This window comes from Zeugodacus cucurbitae, chromosome 2, assembly GCF_028554725.1.
Source record: "Zeugodacus cucurbitae isolate PBARC_wt_2022May chromosome 2, idZeuCucr1.2, whole genome shotgun sequence".
NCBI classification, from domain to species: domain Eukaryota; kingdom Metazoa; phylum Arthropoda; class Insecta; order Diptera; family Tephritidae; genus Zeugodacus; species Zeugodacus cucurbitae.
The window spans coordinates 62,207,942-62,228,300 of NC_071667.1; the positions used below are offsets into that span (position 1 = coordinate 62,207,942).

Genomic DNA, 20,359 nt, shown 5'->3' on the forward strand with positions numbered 1-20,359 from the left:
AATAACTTCCAGTTAGAGAGATATATGCAATCCATTGGTGTAATGTCATATTTTCTGTTCGCCTTCACACGATATAGAGGGAATATTTTAAAATAGTGCCTCGATAGTAAAATTTTAAATTCTGTTTGATGGTCGAAAAATTCGACCAATGGAAGGAAATTTGTATGAAATTTGAAATGCATAAACTGATATGATTAATACAATGTAATTTTATTTTATTTACACCTCAATATAGTAATACAGCAGCTGCAGAATTTATTCACTACATATATATGTATGTATATTATCGTGAAATTAAATATTTTCCAATATATTGCATTCTTTACAAAAACTCGCTCTGCATTTCCGGCATATTTATTGGCACCAAATCAATTTTTCTGCTTATACATATACATCTATTATAAACAAATGAAAAAACAAAATGAATTTTATTGCTGTGGTACTCACTACTCTCAATCAACTGTGCCTAACCTTGAGTAATTGACGTTGAACACATTTTATTAATGTTCATTTTTCCAGCTAATTTGACTGCAAACACACACACACTCGTACATGCATATTAGCTAATATTAACTTATGTTAGACAACACCCAAGTGTATGAGGCACTAATTCAAGTTGATTGTTGACAAACAGTTCAAGTTACCAAATTACACTGACACAACAACTGAGAACAAAAGACTTAAGCAACGAACCTGCCAAACTGTGAACAACAAATACCATTGACAGATCACTTTAAAACACATAAACTGACTAAACATGAACTGGAAAAATATTGTAGAACTTGTGTTTGTAATTTTTTATTGCGAAAATTTACATGAACATAGAAAATTGCAGGAAAACTAAAGCGACCTTAGTTGCCGACTACCAACATGTGAATATGTGCTTAGTATAGTATGTTGTCAGCAGTCAATCAATTAGAAACGATAAATAACTGGTTTCACAGGAAACCATTGGAGCTGTATCATTTTTGAAATGTTAATGAAATTTAGTTTTGGTTTGAGTTTTTAATTAATTTACATAGTTATCAATTATTGAAGCAGAGACCAAGTGTCGCCTATTAAAGTTCGATATATGTAATTTTTAATTAGTATTAAAAAATAATAATTTTATAGTTATAATAATTTTTATACAATTACAAATTATATGCTAATAAGCATTGCTCTATGGAAATGATGCGTATTAAATTATCGAATAAAGTAATGAAGTAATTGCATTAGCCGCCATTCTGTTTAGTGTTTTTATTTTGAATATACGATATAATATTATTCTGATCACTATCAATAGAATCAGGAACTCAGCTATAATAATGTTTTATTGAACTTTTAGAAACTTATATAATAGATCTTTGTAAGATGTCAACCATCGAAATTGCATGTTGAGAGCTAAAAATTAAATATAAATTCTTCTGAAGATTTTAGAAAGTTTTTCACAATTTCCATGCACAAAATATTGCTAAATTCGAAATAAGTCAATCATTTTGATACAAAGAGAAATATTATTTATGGATATAAGATATAAACACTTAAGAAATGAAGAAAAGATAACAAAAATTTCTACATTCTACAGTCTACATTGAGAGTGAGATAACACGGCGTCCACGTCTTCCTTAAATGAACCATTCTTTCCATTTAGGGCTGTGTAGAATAATATAAAGCCAAACCATCCGCTCTGTAAAAATTTTGAATCCTTCTATGTAACATAAAGTAAACTATTCGAACAGCGGAATGTTCCAAATTTCTTTAAAAAACAGCACTTACATACGTTTGGCTCACCCTCACCCAAAACATGGATCAATTCTTTCAAATTGGAACCAATAAAATAAGAAGACAATGCCAGCTTTGGAATGGAAATCAGAGTCACAACTGATCCTATGGACAGCGTACCCATTGAGATTACTGATTTCATTCGATAAATAGAATTAATAACTCATAATATAATAGTCTTTTCGCACAGGAGTTAATTGATCAATTAACCGGCCGTTGCTCGGTTAAATCTGATTTTGATAGATTTGCCATTACAAATTAAAAATCTTCTTTTACTACAAAAATGTTTTGTCGAATGAAAATCGAGTGAAACTGGAAAGCAAGTCTACGGGTAGTTTTCTACGCTGGAAATTGGTTGTTTTTCTTGATAAAATGGCAATCAGCTGATGAAATTGTATAACAGCTGATCGTTAATCGAATATCCGGCTGTGCGAAAGGCAAAAACTGGTTTCTCAATTACAATATTAAAGTATTAAATTAATTTGGCTGTGCGAAAAGGCTAAAAGTCTCTCATTTTATTGGTAAAACAAAATATTTTTATTTTTCAAGATTTTTAGGGATATCTCAACGGGAAGTATTTATGACCGCGTCTTCATATAAGCCGAACCACTGTGCACTGGCTTATATTCGATATGGACGGCTCTGAATGTCTTTAATGTACTACCACCACGCGGTAATAGGGGAATGTACTGTGGTCCTCTATTATGGAAAATAAAAATTTCAAGCGATCAGGCAGAGAAATATAATAATACGAACCTTCTTTCACTACAACACAGATTTCCGCGATATGTATAACAAAGGTTCGTGGTTACAAGTTTCTTATAAAAAGTTATGCGACGTCTTCATAAATCAATATTACAAATATGTCCTTAGCCTCTCCCTCATTTTATACATTTGTCAGCAACAGAATCCGATAACCCGATCGATTTTGAAAACTTATGACTTGCCAAATACCCATACACCCCTATGCATCTTGTAATCTAGAGCATTTGCAACGCTAACGGCATTTAAATTTTAAACAAATAATTTTATACAATTTCCTCTCCTTAAGACCTTGAACGGAATCATTCTTCATTGCCTCCATGGTTTTGACTTCATTCGTCAGCACGCGAGCGCCGTTTGCAATTATGTGGGCGCGAATTCTAGATCACAGTTTAAAGATTAGCTGCAAACAGTTGGTTTGCTGTCAATACAACGTTGTAATAACAATAACAACAAATATACAACAAAGCTATAGAATATTCAAATGCAGAATATTAGTAGAAAAACTAAGCTTTTAGTTGCTTAATAAGAGAGTAGTAAATGGTAGTAAATAGTGAGTTGAATGTAAACAAACTATAAGTATAACAAAAGCAATAACAATAACAACAACATGCAGCAGCTTTATCAGCAAGGAGTGTGCACACCTTTTTTTCGCTACCTTCGCATATGTGGTAATATTACAAAAACATTTACAAACGCTTGGATAGGCGAGTGCATGTATGTATACATAGTATGTACAATAACAACAACAAATGCATATGTAGCAAAGTAGCCAAGGCGTAGTGTGTTAAGAGTGCAGTGCAACAATCAGTCATACATTTATGCATTTCATATTATATATATGTAAGTATGTATGTACATATACATATGTATATCAAGCAATTGGTGGCTTTGCCATAAAAGTACAAAATAGCAGAAGTGCTACATATAATTGAACTGTAAAGTGGCACCACACGCACACAAAGCCAACTTAATAGCATAAGCGTACATTGACTTGCATATATTAGCTTCAATATATGTATACATATATATATATGTATGTTTGTATGTATTTATATGTAATTTTTTATTTTTGTTTTTGTTTTTGTTTATTTGTATTGAAAAGCCGTTTACATTCTTTTATTTTAGTGAATTGGAATTTAACATTGACACGAAATCACTCAAAGGTATTTAATTGCGCTCGCTTTCAAATCAAACTTACACGCAAAACGAAAAAAACCAACAACTGTAACAACAAAAGTAATTTGAGTAAAAAAAATATATAAATACATATCTGTTGTATATAGTATATGCATGCAATGTTTTTAGAACAAGTAGTTGCTGCACAAAAGAAATATAAACAAAGGCATTCTTTTTAATTGCGTAATCCGCTTTACTGGCGATATACGAGTACAACAACAACAATAAAAAATTCGATATGAAAAAAATACATTTAATTGAAATTTAAATAAGAGAAAAATCTTAAGAAACTTAAAGAAAAAAAACGATGCCAAAAATATACGGTTACCTTTGCCACAAGAAATTTATGCAATTCATCACTTGGGTGTCACATACGAGTACGACAAAAAACAACTACAACTACATTTATGCATAAATAATATATAATACGATCTATCTATCTACCGTATTATGCGCCAGCCGCTAAAACGCTTCATGTCACAAATATGTTAAGGAACTGTGGCGAATTTGCAAACAATAGCAACAAAACAAAAAACTTAAACATAACAACAACAAATTGCAGCAACAATAACCGCTAGCACGTTCCTGTTCCGTGCAATTGTCAACCGTAACGAATGGTATTTCATTTAAATTTGAGCCATCGGATTCTTATGAGCCAAAACGAAGCCGCGTCAAATCGCTAAAACAACCAAAAACATACATATATGCCATTCGTCTGAGCTTTATATTGCTATACAATTATTACTTAATTTCAATTAATTTTAAAGTAATGCATAATTAAATTATGTTTAATATATGCAAATCGCAATAAAATTATTATTATTAATATAAAAGCAAATTTAAATTAATTTTTAACAATTTTGAACTAAAATTTTAATTACTCTATTGGCAGCATAGAGGAGAAGAGAGGTGAAGTATGAATAAGTATTACTAGGTTTATCACAACGACCTTACAAATTTTAATGTTAGCTTTGGTTACACCTCTTTAGGTTGACTGTTGTGGAAGGTTTAAATTAACTTTTGTATAATATTATTAAATAAATATTTTTTTAGAAGTAATGAGCTTTTATTGAAATTTTGATGTGAATTTTTTTTTTAGTAAAGTTACTAGTAGTTTTCTCAAAGAGATAGAGATAAATACATAGGAAGATGTAACGTTAATGATTAAAGGCTTCACTGATGTGAAATATCAAAATTTAGGATCTTATTTCATAATGTACTATTCCATGGTTTCGATGATAAAATCTTGTTGTAAAAAAAGGATTCCCATCTTCACAATAAAGTTAAGTCAAAGGAAAAAGAAAAAATAAAAAAGTATTTGTTTTCGAGGGTTCTACTATTCGAGTATCAACAGAGGTGTCTAAGAACAATAATAAGTTTTTATGGCCAGATATATATTTTCGGTAAAAAAAATTATTCGAAGTTCTCATGTTCGATGTATGGGACCTTGAATACTTATGGTCCGATTTCGGCGATTTTTATATGGTCGATGCCACACTATAAATGCAGTATTTATGCAAAGTTCTGTTCCGACATGCTTCACTAGTGCTTACTTTACATATTGTAAAGTAAACGTTTCAGATCGACTTCAAAGTTTTGGTATATGGGAAGTAGGTGTGGTTGTGAACCGATTTGGACTATTTTCATAACATATCATTGGGATGCCAGAAGAATGTTATGAAACGAATTTCATTGAAATTGGTCGAGTTTTCAACATAACCTTTGTATGGGAGGTGGGTGTGGTTATAATCCGATTTCTTCCATTTTTGAACTATATAAGGAAATAGCTAAAGGAAACGGCTTTAGTGAGTTTGGTTGATATAACTGTAGTAGTTTACGAGATATGTACATAAAACTTAATAGGAGGCGGGGTCACGACCACTTTCTCAAAAAAAAATTAATCCAAATATGCCCCTTCATATTGTACCAAATTTTCTAACTTTATTTATGCCTTAGTTATGGCACTTTATATATTTTCGGTTTTCCATTGGCAATGGTCCGATTTCGCCCATTTTCAATACCAACATCCTCAGGGTGCTAAAGGATATGTGTACCAAGTTTCATTAAGATATCCCAATTTTTACTCAAGTTATCGCTTGCTCGGACAGAAGGACAGACATACATCCGGATTTCAACTCCACTCGTCATCCTGATCATTTATTTATATATAACCCCATATCGAATTCTTTTATTTCAGGGAGACACAAACAACCGTTATGTGAACAAAACTATACTACTCGAAAATTCGAAATTTTTTGGAAAATTATTTATTTTAATGTAAATTGTGAATGGACATTAATTTTAGTAAATTCGAACACACATACATTTTCGTATATAAAATAAAGTATATAAAATAGGAATGATGTTGTTTTAAATTATATAAAATAACGAAGAACCTTCTAATTAAAATTTATTAGAAATTCAAACAAAAATTTTCGAATTTTTTAAATATTTTTTTTGAAAATATTAATTTTATTAAAAAATTTAATATAATATATATATTTTTTTCCGAAAATTGTGTTTCTTTGTTGTTTGTTTGTTAAATTTTTTCAAATTTTATTGATATTTTTTTTTTAATGAAAAAAATTATTTTTTAAAATTGTGAAGTACATAATATTAATTTTATATACACTTTTTCTTATTAAAAATATAATATAAGAACACTTATGAATCAAGACTTAGGAACAAATATGGCTGAAAAAAAAACACGCGCTCACTGTGGTAAGAATGCCAAAATCTAGAAAATGCTTGCACGCGAGTGCTCAATTTAAACACTATGACAAATGACACCCAATACAATTTGCAGGTCCGCTTCAATTAGCAATCAAACCATTCTAAATATAAAATTTCGTGGAATTTCATTCTTAAATCCGCCTTTTGTAACAAAGAATATCAACGACCTCCACATATCTTAGGGCTAAATCTAGATAAAACCGAACTATGCGCACAATTATCAGAACTTATTTACTTTCATCGATCAACTAAACAATGGCTTTTATTTTAAAGGAGAAAGACAATAAAAACAAAAGCAAACGTATTTTTAGCAACCAGGCGAGCTTTGCAGGAGGTGTCATTAACACTTCTGATTCGAAAAGCTACTGTTCTGCCCGACTACGGTATACAAATTTGAAAGAACGGAATTTTAACAATAATTTATTAGTTTAATTGTTGGGCCTCTGTTTTCGAAACTATGCAACAATCAACGATCAATATGCGACAATTTTCACGCTTGTCAACTTAGCGGAAGTAGCGACACCCGGTAGAAGTACACAAGTACGAGAGCATAATAGCGGCCAATTTATGTACAGCTAACAAATGCAAGTAATTCTTCGAATAATGCAAAGCAATTTCTCGCAAAAAAACTTCAATTCCATTTGATTAATTGATGGCGTAATTGAATGAGTAGATGTCAAGTAATTATTGTAATTCACTCAATCAAATCGATGATGACGACCGAACGAACGAGCGTTACTTGTCAACTTGAGCGCACATGCCACTCATGACAAAGCCAACAAAATATTAGAGAAGAAAAAACAAAAAAAAAAATAACAAAAAGCACAAACAGAGCATGTAAATTGTCACCAAACAAGAAGAATGGGCCGCCGCACACCTCTAACTATTCGGACAAGCCGACGCATGCGAGTGTGTAGATGTGTGTGGGCATGTGTCGGCATGTTAATGCTAATACTCGTACCCTGCAGCGAAAATGAAAAAGGTCTCACCGCACCGATTAGCATAATTGTATGTATGTAATTCGCGCATTTCGTGACAGGCTTTATTTGTTGCATTTGGCCCGCAGACTGGTCTCGTTCCCAAATGGGCTAGTTCAATGCTGTTTCATTAATCAATAATGCAGCGCCACAATGAATGATTAATAAAATTATTAAATTTACAAGAATTGAAAGTAGATTTAGTGTTCTTACGTATACAACTACCAGCGTAGGTGTTGACTAATCGGATCACAATATCCGCAATGAACGCAGTTGCGTTTTTGCTTCTATTGTTAAAATGCAATTATATAAGTGACAATGGTTTGTACCTTAGACATTTTTTATAGAATTAAGGAAATTGTTTTTACAAAGTATTTGTGAAAGAGCAGAAAAACGATGTTACAAAATGTTACTCCATTTAAAACATCAGCTTACATTATAACGGGTGTTTTCTAGATGTGTGCTTTTCTATGAGGCAATCCTTTCTTCGAGTTGATCTTTTTGACAGTTGTTACTTGATTTATACTCAGTTTGGTTTGCCACTTCATAACTAACAAACTCCGGAACAACGTCTATTGCTACAGTTTCACATGTTGCCACATGTTTCAAAAGGCAAAAATAAAAGATAAAGAAACAGTGGGTATCAAGCAGAAGAGGTTGAAAATATATTTGGGAGGATATGCCACCTGTAAAAACATTTATTCAATTCCAATGGGAATATAGTACGTATATAATGCAAATATTAAAATCAAAAATAAATCGGTGGTACGATTCTAGAATGTTTTCATTGAAATAATGAATGGAACCTATTTTTCGTACATAAAAAAAAAAAATAATTAAGAAATCTATATAATATTTCTTTGGAAAAAAAACTGAGATGATAATATTTTTTATTATATTTTATTTTACTCTTTACTCATTTACTGTTTTTTAATAATTTTTGTCAATATTTGTCATTTAGTAGCTAATAATATACTTAAGCATATTGTGTAAGTAAAAGTTTACAAATAATTTATCTCACTAACTCAAACCATTTTCTTTTCCAATACAACTACTTTAAGCATTTCACACCGCAGTATTCTCGAACGTACTTACTCAATACACAAAATAAAACATTTTATTAGTCATGTTCGGTTTGTAAATCTAGTGCAGACACCCACGTTTCTTGACACCTCTTAAATGCCAATCAAGTCATTATCGCCAGTTTTTTCCACCATCTCTTATAGCACACACTCACACACACATACACAGAGTTTATTATTCCCACCTTTACGCTGTGTTGTTCTTTTAATCTTTTGAGATAAATTTATGTTTTTATTTTGCTTTTATATACAAGTACTGACGCTTTATTCTTATTGCCATACATTAATAGACAATTTCAATTTCTTTTCGCCTTTTCGCCGCCGCGATAATGATCGAGCGCACGTTGTACACTTAGCGCGTTTTCAAGTGCAAGGAGTTAAGGTGCCGCTTTCAAGTGGCACTTTTTCATACCAGTACATAAATTTGTATATGCTTATATATAGATATATTTATATAGGAGTGAGTAAATATATCAATATACAGTGAAATTATAGAAGTTTTTAAGTAGCAGCGTGGCAAACAAATAATTTTTAATTAGCCGCAATCAGCGACAGACAGACAGACAGCGAAGTGGAAGTTGAACTGTGAGCGAATATCTCTGTATGTCAGTGTATGTATATACTAGATATTTATATTCATACCAAACTAGTTTTCAGCTTAGTTCAGTTCAGTTCAGAACGGCAACCGCCCGCGCAGCATCCAAATATGATTATAAATATACATACATTTTCATTCGATAGCTGTTAAATAGTTCACCATCCCGCCAACTACAGCTGTCTACCATTGACTGCTAACTTGTCGATTGCCCTGATCTATATATATACACATATATATAGTAAATATATCGAATGATATGTACGCCTTTGATGGCTGGTTGTGACAATTTGACATGCAGCTTACAATTCGCCGCGATTTGCTATTAAATTTGTCAGAATGGCTTAATAAACATAAACATTTCGGTAGTTCTTAAGCGATTTGCCAAGTGTCATGTTCTGGTTCATTCCATTTGTATTCCATTTTTTTTCTTGTTTTTTCTGCACTTCACTCATGCAAATCGCGAATTAGCATTTTTCGTTTATATTTCATGTCAATCGCTGCAACATATGCAAGACATATTAATAACTCAAAGCGCTTTATGCATGAGCTCATGCCGCGTTTCATATCGTTTATGGCCCTCTTATCCTGTTAAATATCTTCGGTTTGTTTTTATATGGCGCTGCATTTGACGAGGCAATTTTAGTTGACTTCAAAATATTAAAAGTCATACTGGCGCCCATTCGAATTTATGAAGGCAGTTTAATAATTGGTTACCAAATAATTTGATTCAATTATCAAAAGTTATGTAATAAAGCAATTGTGTCTCTGCTTTATTAGTATTTTACGGCCTACATATTGAACGGTATTCTTTCGTTCGATATCTGTTATATTAGTACAAACTACAAAATGTAGCCATGTAATTTCAAAGATAGAGAGGTTTTCAAAACCTAATGGTTATCACATTTACTAAGTACCCTTAGTTATTTCAGATATATTTAAATTAAAATCAATCAGTTTGTTGCAAAATATGTACCGAAGGCATCCATGTTTCATAGTACCCATTGTGAAAGGAAGGCAGGAAACAGGTTATACATCGAGTTCATTCATTTTATCTTCAGTTAAAGATTTTCAACTATTTTTGTTGACTTATATAACCCAAATAAAGTGAAACAGAAATGCGGACCTCCTCAAATTGGGTATATTTATATATATTAAAAGAAATTATGAACCGATTTTAAAAACTTGAAGTACAAGATTTTGAAGTAAATCCTAAGGTTGGAACTATCGTTTACAAAATCAAACAAGATTGCTCAGGCACATTGTAATAGAAGTTATTTGCACGTCTTCACTAAGCCCCAAGATTTGGTGTAACTCGAAGGCTGGTTTATATCCATTATAGAACCGATTCACTTGAGAAATTTTTTTATGAGCTTTCGAACATTAATGAAATTTCACGTATGTCCTGGTTATAGCCCGTTATCATAAACATTTAAACAGTAACTGCAGATCGGTAAGCACTAGAATTTAGTTAATTTGCTTTATGATTACTTCTATCCTTAAATAGATATGTATGCGAATGAACACTAAAAAATGTTAGGAAAATTCCATAAATATAATATGACCACCGCAAACGATAAAACAGATGTCCCAAAGGGGATGTATGACCGTAAATTGAGGATGATTAAAATTTCTTCCATATATATGTTGTTGTTATTGTAGCCGAATAAAACATTCCTCAAATAATTTTAGGGAATGCTGCCGATTTGATAGTCATTGGCCGAATAAAAATCTGAGTCCGTACCAATTACGTAGACTCCGACTGAGAAATGCTTCCCCATATCTATCGTATTATCTGGTCTTTACTGTCTTTTTGCTATTTTCGGTTTTGAGAAAGTGATCCCTGAATACAAAATATTGAGCTTTATTTTTGAGGCAAAAGTCTATTCGCATAACAAAAATGTTATCGAAAAGTTAAAAATCTCAATAATCGGTGGTGGTATGTTTCAAAAAGAATTACTTCCGGCAACTCAATTGAGGTGTTCAAAAAATAACGGGAATTGTAAAATTCAACAAAAACGTTATCGAAAAGTTAAAAAATCTCAATAATTGGCGTGTTTCAAAAATAACTACTTCCTGTAACGTATGTGAGGTGTTCAAAAAATAACGGGAATTGTAAAACCTAAAATTTCTCGGGTTTGGACAGTTCAAATGTCAAAATTTTTTTTTCAAATGAGGACTATTTTAAAGGCGACAACATTAATGTAGATGAATGGGTAAATATTTTTTCCAAAAAACGACATTACCGTTATTTTTTAATACATTATGTACCTCAAAAAATCAATCAGAAAACTAAACAGTGTGTCATGTTATTAAATTATATTTACTAAATACTATTGTTGATAAAGTCATTATTTATTAAATTTTTTATTTATTTATTAATGTTTCACACAAATATTGCTTCAAATTTTTATTTCCAATTCCGTTTCATATTTATTATACCTCAATATTCTGAAAGCCACACATATTTGAAAACACTTGCGTTCATCATTCAATTGATATATTTCAATATCCAACTGTGCTGTGTTGTGTGATTTATGGCAAAAATATGTAAAAATTATTGCTAATCAATTAGTTAATTAATCAATCGCATTATTTATGACGATTCCATTTTCGGAAATTAACATTATGTCAACTGCAAAATGCGCAGACACTGCCCCTATGCAGAACTAGTAGTTAATTAAGAAATTAATTAATTTTTCAAATACTTAGCGGCTGTTAATTACAATTTGAACTTTAGCCTTGTTAAACCGTTTCGATTTCGTTTGCACGCCGAATAGCAAATTTTCTCATAGCAATTCTTGAGTTGAGTTGACTTCAGTTGAGTTCAGCTGAGATTTAGGCAAAGCATAATTAGTGTTTGAAATTAAGCAGGAAGTTTATTATTATTAGATACTTGCTGTGCAGAAAAAAAACAAACGTAATAATATCGCTGTACAACGTCAAAAATTCAAAAATCCATAAACCTTTTCACAGCGCTGCCTTAATGAGTTAGTTGTAGCGCAACACAATTAATGGACTATGCAAAGTGCTTTCAACATTAAACGCTTGTATTCTCCGTATTCTATGTTATATGTGTTGCTGTCTTATTTATTTGTGGCACTGAGTATGTGGCCATTTATTTATTTGTTGTTTGTTGTTTTTTGCTGTTGTTTTTTTATTGATTTTCTGTGAAATACATGACATGAGCAAGCCAATAACAATACAATTGCTTGTGATGTCTAGCAAACAAACTTGTTCCCCACCCTAATGAGCTGGTTATTGCAATGAGCGGTTCGTTGCTTAAGTCTTTTGTGTGTCGCTTTCGCTCAATTAATAGTGAAACATGAAAATTGAAATTAAAATCGTACATAACATAACATGAAGAAATAGAACAATAAAATTAAATATTTGTGTTTGTGCATGGGAATTGTGCTGCAGGTGATTTTAAAGCTCATTCTTATAATGCATAATGACTCGTTTATTTCAGGCGAGTAAAGTCATAAAATCATGGGTAGGAGCGACAAAATTATGTGATATGATACTCGAAGTAGCCTTAAATTTATCAGGCTTTTTAAATTTATGGATTGCTACAAATATACATTTTACTTATGAACATTATTTAAGTAAATAAATAAATAAATAAATAAAAAAAATTTACAAACATAATTTATGAAACGTGCACTTACTCTGTGAGTTATGGCGACGTGCAGGAAATTTTGATAGAAGGAAGATGCAAGAGAAAAGTATATACATAACTAACATACATTCAATACATATAATCTTATCTATGTTTAATCAAATATTTATTTACAAAAAAAATTCCAACAAATTTCCACCAAGTAATAAGTGTAAGTGGTGACAAACCCCATTAGATCGTCGAAAGCGCGGCGCCATGACAGTCAGCCGCCATAGCATCCAGCTATCAACACCAGTCGCAACTGTTCGGCGCTCAGTGTTGACGCTTTGAATGTGGCCTGTCACTAAAAATAGAATCTGCCATGCTGCCAAGTTGCCAACGGCGCGCAAAGCAACACAGACACACACTTAAATATATAAACATACATCTATGTGAATGCATTGCTTCGTAAATCGCTTGGCAGTTGGCGGCAAAATGGCTGAAGTGGTGAATAGCACGTCTGCGCGCCACATGGGAGCAGTCAGCAGTCACTTGGTGCGCCGCAAAAGCCTCCTGTTGGCTGCCGCCGCCATCAGCTCTTTGTCATGCGCGTTCGTTTGTGGGTGAGCTTTGTTGCGCGATTTTGATAGTGGCGCTGCGCTGCGCTTACATACAGTTACTGTCCACTTTGGACTTTAATTGTGCGCGCACTACATTCACTTTGATATACATACATACATATATTAACAGCAGAGAGTTGCCAATTATCGAATTAGCGACAGACTTTTCACAAAGTTTCAAAATTTTATGGAAAATTGTCAGTTATTATATGTGACAACGGCCGTCCCAGCGGAGTGGGTTGACGTTAGAGGTGTGGGTACAAATTGTGACTACTATGAATTAAAAATAAATTTAATAAATTTATATAGAGAAATATTTCTGTTTTTTTTTTCACATAGCAAAGTGTGATTTAGTTAACGCTAATTTATATGAAAATATCAATAGCTAATTTGTATAAACTAATATAAGAGTTTAATGAAGCCTAAAAGAAATATTTATAGAATAAATTTTTCCTTACTCCCAGAATAAAACATAGTTTTTGGTTAGCTCTAGAGTGGTCTAACAATTTTAAAAAGTTTCAAAATTATCAAAATTCTTATATGTTAGACTTGATTTTGCTAATTATGGAAGTACTAAAATGAATAGTAAAATTTATGCAACATGGCAACCCTTTTATTGTGACATAATAACACATTTGTCTCTTTTAATAGCACCCTCACAACACTCAACAAAAACAAGTACAGAGTGGTACATAAATAAAACAAAAATTGCCTTCACCTACTACGTACATATATTTATTACTTGTAAATAAATTTAATACCCTTTCACTACAAAATTATAACCCACTGGAACATAAATAAATAGCTAAATATTTTTAAGAAAATGTTTTAATAATAGTTACCGAAAATTCGCCAAAATCCATAAATGTCGTAAAATATCACAAATTTTCAGTTCGCCAATGACAAATTATCAAAATTGTTTTATAAGGTTATATAAATTTTTGAGGTTATGCAATACACAAACAACTGTAATGAAACCTTTACTAAAATAAAGAAAATTCTCTTCCTGTAACTACTTAGATGGTTTGAATACTGAGTATTCGAATTGATAACACTACTTGTATAATTTTATTTCGCTTTGAACATATCAAATAGTCACTCTTTTTGCTTAGTCGGCGTCTAAATGTAACGAATCTGTACACTTTGAGTGAACATGAAGCATTCACTTTAAAACATTTTAAAAGAAAAGCCGCCGAGAATAGCAAGTAAACATGCATACGAACTGAAACCGTTGTTATTAGAGGACTAGTGACATTAGTAACGTTTTTTCGGGATTCGTGTACTAATCAGTAAAATTCTTTAATTTTTTAAAAACAAATTTAAACTTACTTAAGGAAGAATTATAATAAAATATTGAAGTAAAAAAAAAAAATTGAACTTAGAAAAATATTATATGAAATATTAAAATTTTAATATCAACTAAATTTAATATTTATTCGTCCAACCAAAAACAATTTCATTTCAAGCTTTACGAATTTGCGAAGTCTTCAGACATCAATAAAAGCCGAAAGCGATAACGAATAACTTTCGAATTATATTCTTCAATAAGGATCATTCTTCTTCTTGGCTGGCGTTGACACCGCTTACGCTGTTATAGCCGAGTCCACAACAGCGGGCCACGCATCTCCCCTTTTGGCAGTTTGGCGCCACTTGGTAATACCAAGTGAAGCCAGGCTCTTCTCCACCTGGTGCTTCCATCGTAGTGGAGGTCTCCCTCGGCTTCCTTTCAGAGGAGTGTTTTCGTCCATTCGAACGACATGACCTAGCCAGCGTAGCCGCTGTCTTTTTAGTCACTGAACTATGTCTATGTCGTCGAATAACACATACAGCTCATAATTCCATCGTCTGCGGTATTCGAAGTTGCCACTGTTTAAGGGACCTTAAAACTTCCACAAAACCTTTCTATCGAAAACTCTTAGTGCCTTCTCATCGGATGTTGACATCGTCCACGCTTCTGCACCATAAAGTAGGGCGGGAATGATGAGGGACTTGTAGAGTTTAGTTTTTGTTCGTCGAGGGAGCACTTTACTTTTCAAATGCCTACTCTGTCCAAAGTAGCACCTATTGGCAAGAGTTGGATTTCAAGGCTGACATTATTATTGGTCTTGATGCTGGTGCCTAGGTATACGAAATTATCCACAACTTCAAAGCTATGACTGTCAACAGTGACATGGGAGCCAAGACGCGAATGCACTGACTGTTTGTTTGGTGACAGGAGATATTTTATCTTGTCCTCGTTCACCACCAGACCCAACAATATAAACATTTAAATAAATGAAAAACTCATATATAAGCTTTGCTACGGGTTCCACATCACTACCTTGTAAGTCTATATATAATATGTATGTATATGCACTTTGTTGTAATACTCCGTTTAATATTTAGTTTGTAATTTAGTTAGAATTGCTTTGGTTTTCTTATTTCTCATTTATTTGCGACCAGTTTGAATGGTTTTCATTGCACAAAGCTGGTCACTCCTGCTGCCACCTTTGGCCGGTGCGCAGACAATACGCCATAGAATGGCTAAATGCTTGAGTAGCGCACAATAATAATTCACAAATTATAGTATAGCGGCAGCAATACAATGGCTTTCCTATAATTGTGTACGATGGCAGCGATGGCGACGCGTTGCGACGTCGGTGCAGTTGCTTAGAGTGCACGCCATGAATATATGATTGTGAGTAGATATGTTGTTGCTGCTGCGTTGGTGTGTTGGCAGAGGTTGCGCATGCGCACAATCGCGTGCAATTATTTTTAACTAATGAGCGTTCAAATAGCAACCGAAACTGATACCTTTGTAGTAATGTTACAGAAATACATATATACCTTGAAGAGGTAAGTATATCCAAAAAATATGTAAATTTATACGAATTTGTAAGGCAGTAGGCAATGTCCAGCACGAAATTGAAATTGTAGCTAGTGTATTGTACTCTATTGTCGAAACAATATTAGCCAAAACGAAGTACTAATGATAAAAGATAGAAGAAAAAAAGCTGAAAATGCGCTTCATTCGTTCGAACGATCTGCTAATCAACTAGCCAACTAACTAACTGCACTACTGCATAGTCGATACACTAACCAGCACTGTATGCAAGTGTGTGTGTGTGCGTGTTTTGTAATACAACAAATTCTACTCGGTCACTTCAAAACGACTTCAGACAACTCTACTATTCTATATTGCAATGCCACATGCAATTAACCAATTATGTGAGCGGCAATAGCCACTATCGCCATCACATTGCATATGCGCACAATAGCAACAACAACAAAAACAACCGCAGTGAAGGCAGCAGAAGCTGAAGTTGAAGCGGTGGCAACAGCAGTGGCAGCGGCGTGCGCTAGTAATTGCAACTCAATCAATTCAAATTGCAACAGTCAGCACAACAATGTAATGCCAACAACAACAACAATAATAGCAGTAACAACTACAACAATAGTAACAGCAGTAAAGCCGAGCTTCGTACAAACGCCTCGAAATATATGCGAATAGCAAACCAAACGAGAGCAGCGCACAACACGAACATCCGTTGAAAGGCGAAGTTTAAAAATCCCACCGACATTATTGGCCACAATTAATGAAGCATTTATTGCCGTTATTAGCATATTAGCGAAATTCTTCGAAAACCATCAATTTTCTATTGTTGGCCATTATTATTGGAGCTATTTTCGTACAAATCACTTTATTTAGGTTGGGTGCCTAGCTTCGGGGTACAACGCCGATAATTGATCGGACATTTAATTGTTTAATTAATTACGATTTGAAGAGGCGACCACTTAGTTTTAGATTTTACAATCAGTTTAATTTTATTTGTTTTACTTTAAACAATTTTATGCAGATTGTTCTAAGATGTGTAATTCAAGATGTTTTCACTTTTGAAAGATATCGATATCACTTAGAAAAAAAAATATTCTTACGATACAGAGTTTCAAATTTTTTGTCAATACAAAAAAAAAGACTCATTGAAGCATCAAACCCCTTTGCATTTAGTACGGTTACTGTAGGGATAGTTTTAGAGCAAGATATAATTTTGATCATAATTTTAATAAGATCAAAAATTATACACTGTTTCGGCGGTACAAGGATTGTGAGTCGTAATATCCAAACGAGGTAAGATTAACTGATTATCTCGTTATTGTGATTTAGATTAGATTAGATTACATATTGAGGATTGCACAGCGACCTAAGGTCTATTTTGCCGTCTCCAGTTATCACAGTAAACCATCTAACCCCGTCACATTAAGAAACCTTAACAGTGTTCCAGGGTTGATGAATGTGATACTGCCACTTTTAGAATACAGAGCCCCAATTGTCTGACCTCTTTTATTCGCGATCGCCGGGCAGTCAAGGATTGTCTCCGCTACCAGATCGCAGAATCTGCAAAGATCCGACGAGTAGATTTCCAGTTTGTGCAGATGACACCTTAGTGTGCAGTAGTCAGTATAGAGTGCCACTAGTTGTCTCAGCTTGTTAATGGGGAGTGCAATTAATTGTATGAATTTCAGATTGGAGTGGCGAGGTCCCTGCATATGCAGCCAGCAGCGATTCCTGCTTGCCAATTCCTCTTCTTGTAAACTCTTCCAAGAACATGCCGACCAACCGCGATGAAGGGCTCCGGCACCACCGGTCTGTTAATGATTTACTTTTAATGAATTTTCTGGAATACTTGAAAGTAAAGTTTTTAACAGCAGTCTCTCTTTTTTAAGACTTCAATAGTCGTGAGAAAATGCAGATCAGACCCGGGAACACCGGTTTCAAGTGAACACGTACTACTCTATACGTAAAAAAATAGGAACCGACTGGCTATCTGGCATTCCCTAAATTTAAAATATATTTTATACCATACATAGACAAGCTATATCTCAAAATCCCGTTTCGTATCCTAAATGTATGCTACCATTTAAAAAACAAAAATTAAAATATCAACGCTTTGAAGAGAAATGTCCCAATATAAGTTTCTGGTTGGATAGTGACCCCAAATAGAAATTATTATGTTAGAAAACTATGCAAATAACTTAAAAGAACATTTCAGACTCCTTTAGGGCTGATGATATTGTGAAAATTTGAATATGTCCCTTTCTGATAAAAATAAAGCGCAAGCAAATATCGTATGTTCTCATAGTGAAACGTTTTACTTCGGCGTAGAGTACACTTCTCAGATATTAGCGGAGGTTTTGGGGATATATAAAAATCATATGTGAGCGATTGCTTTTTGCAGATATAAATTAAATTATGTAACACTCCAAAAACTTAGATATTCACAAGTAGGTAAAAATATTTCAAAGAACTTAAATAAGCATATTGTATGAGAATTCGCAGACTATAAATAATAAATCTTTATAAATATAAACTCACCAGTAGCAGGAATAGTAATTGGACGAACCAACTCAAATGTGATGCCATAACGTTCTCACGATAAGAATTCACCAGCGTCTGGCTGCTTATGCACTTGACTTAATTTCGCGTTTCGCCCTGATAATATTTTTTCGAAGATCACTTTCAAGATCACCTCCAAGCACTCCACTCTTAGCAGCTGCTTTCTGGCTGCTGCTGCTTCTGGATTCACACAACTTTGTTATTCAAATGAGACAAGAACGGAAAGGGGAATAAAATGCCACCAAAATACTTTTCGCCCTTTATGATTCACGTGCACGTCACGCGGTGATTCATAATGGCAATACCGCTGTAACGGTACGAAGTTTAGTTGAATTACTGTTTCTTTTAGCGAACCAATGCATTATGCAGCGCGATGCTGGCTTGTCGATAGGGGCGTCGAGGCGCGAGGAGTGTAAAGCGAGAATGAGTACGAAAAAAACGTTAAATATTTCTGTGCAATTGCCGCTGGACCAATTGAAGGCTGCTGACTGCTTACTGTTGTTTGCTGGCTAAAAGAGTGGGAGAAAGGTAAAACAAAGTGGTAAATTAAAACAGGTTAGTGATGCGGAATACATTTCTGACCACATTCAGTTGGCCATGTTCTTATTGGCACAACAAATGCATTAGTAAATTTAGTTCACGTTTTTTAATATGCCTTTATATTATATATGTTAATGATATGTGAGTATGCAAATACGAGAGGAGTTTGGAAGCCTGGGGTTTTTTTTTAATACATCAATTTTTTTTTTAAACATAAAATGTGTCTTAATATTAGTATACAACTACTGTAGAGTTATCTGGCTGGTGGGATGATTATAACTCCAAGTTCTTAAAACCAATTCTTCATTATCACATAACAGTATTTTTGAATAAATACAACTTTTTTGAAATAAACTAACTGAAAGGTTTGATTCCGTGATTCGGCGACAATAATGCATAATACAACTTTATGCGCCAGTGGCAACCTCAAAAAACAAAACAAAAATGTAACTATTATTTATATAAAACTTAACAAAGACGGTATATCTTTCAGGGCTTTGATTACGGGAACTCCCAAACGAATGTTTATTTGTTTTTGCGATGGTCGAGTTTATATAACTGGATCGGATTATTTCCAGAAAACTTAATAAGGACGGTATATATTTCAGGGCTTTGATTACGAGATCTCTCAATGTTTATTCGTTTCCACGACGGTCGTGTCTATATAAATAACTGGAATGGATCCGGATTTGTATCATGGCAAGGATTGTCAATTCAGCATTATTCCTAAAAAATATTTGGGACATATTTTCTGCTTTACAACAACAACAAGGGAAAGTTCATATCTCAAGAATTTTTGGACCAATTTCAACAAAATTTTGGGAACCAGAGATTGTAACCCTGGCGTACTCAAAATTTTTGAAAATACGAAAAAATTATCCGAGGATTGCCACCAGGCTCAAAGTATTTCGAAAATTCCCTAAAGTTTGTACGAAATAATATGTCAAATATATCCAGGCCCATGCCGAAAATTGTGTCCTACCGTCGGTTAAAAAATAACTAAAAGCTATAATATAATAATTTCCAATATAGAGAGTCAACTATTGAGGTTAGCAAGTAGGTTAGAATCACATAGCAGCAGGGGTTCTGCCGACGAAGCAACTTAAAAGATCAACTGGCAACCTTTTAACCTCAT

At 33.3% G+C, this 20,359-nt stretch overlaps 1 protein-coding gene across 1 annotated transcript in view; it reads right to left on the minus strand.

The window, feature by feature from the left end:
- LOC105213871 (uncharacterized) overlaps positions 1–20,359 on the minus strand; it is a 50,748-nt gene that overhangs the window by 9,147 nt on the left and 21,242 nt on the right. The window contains exon 2 of the mRNA XM_029041416.2: positions 18,664–19,193. Within this exon, the coding sequence (XP_028897249.2) occupies positions 18,664–18,711 (48 nt within the window). The 5' untranslated portion in view covers positions 18,712–19,193. The remainder of the gene's footprint in view (positions 1–18,663; positions 19,194–20,359) is intronic.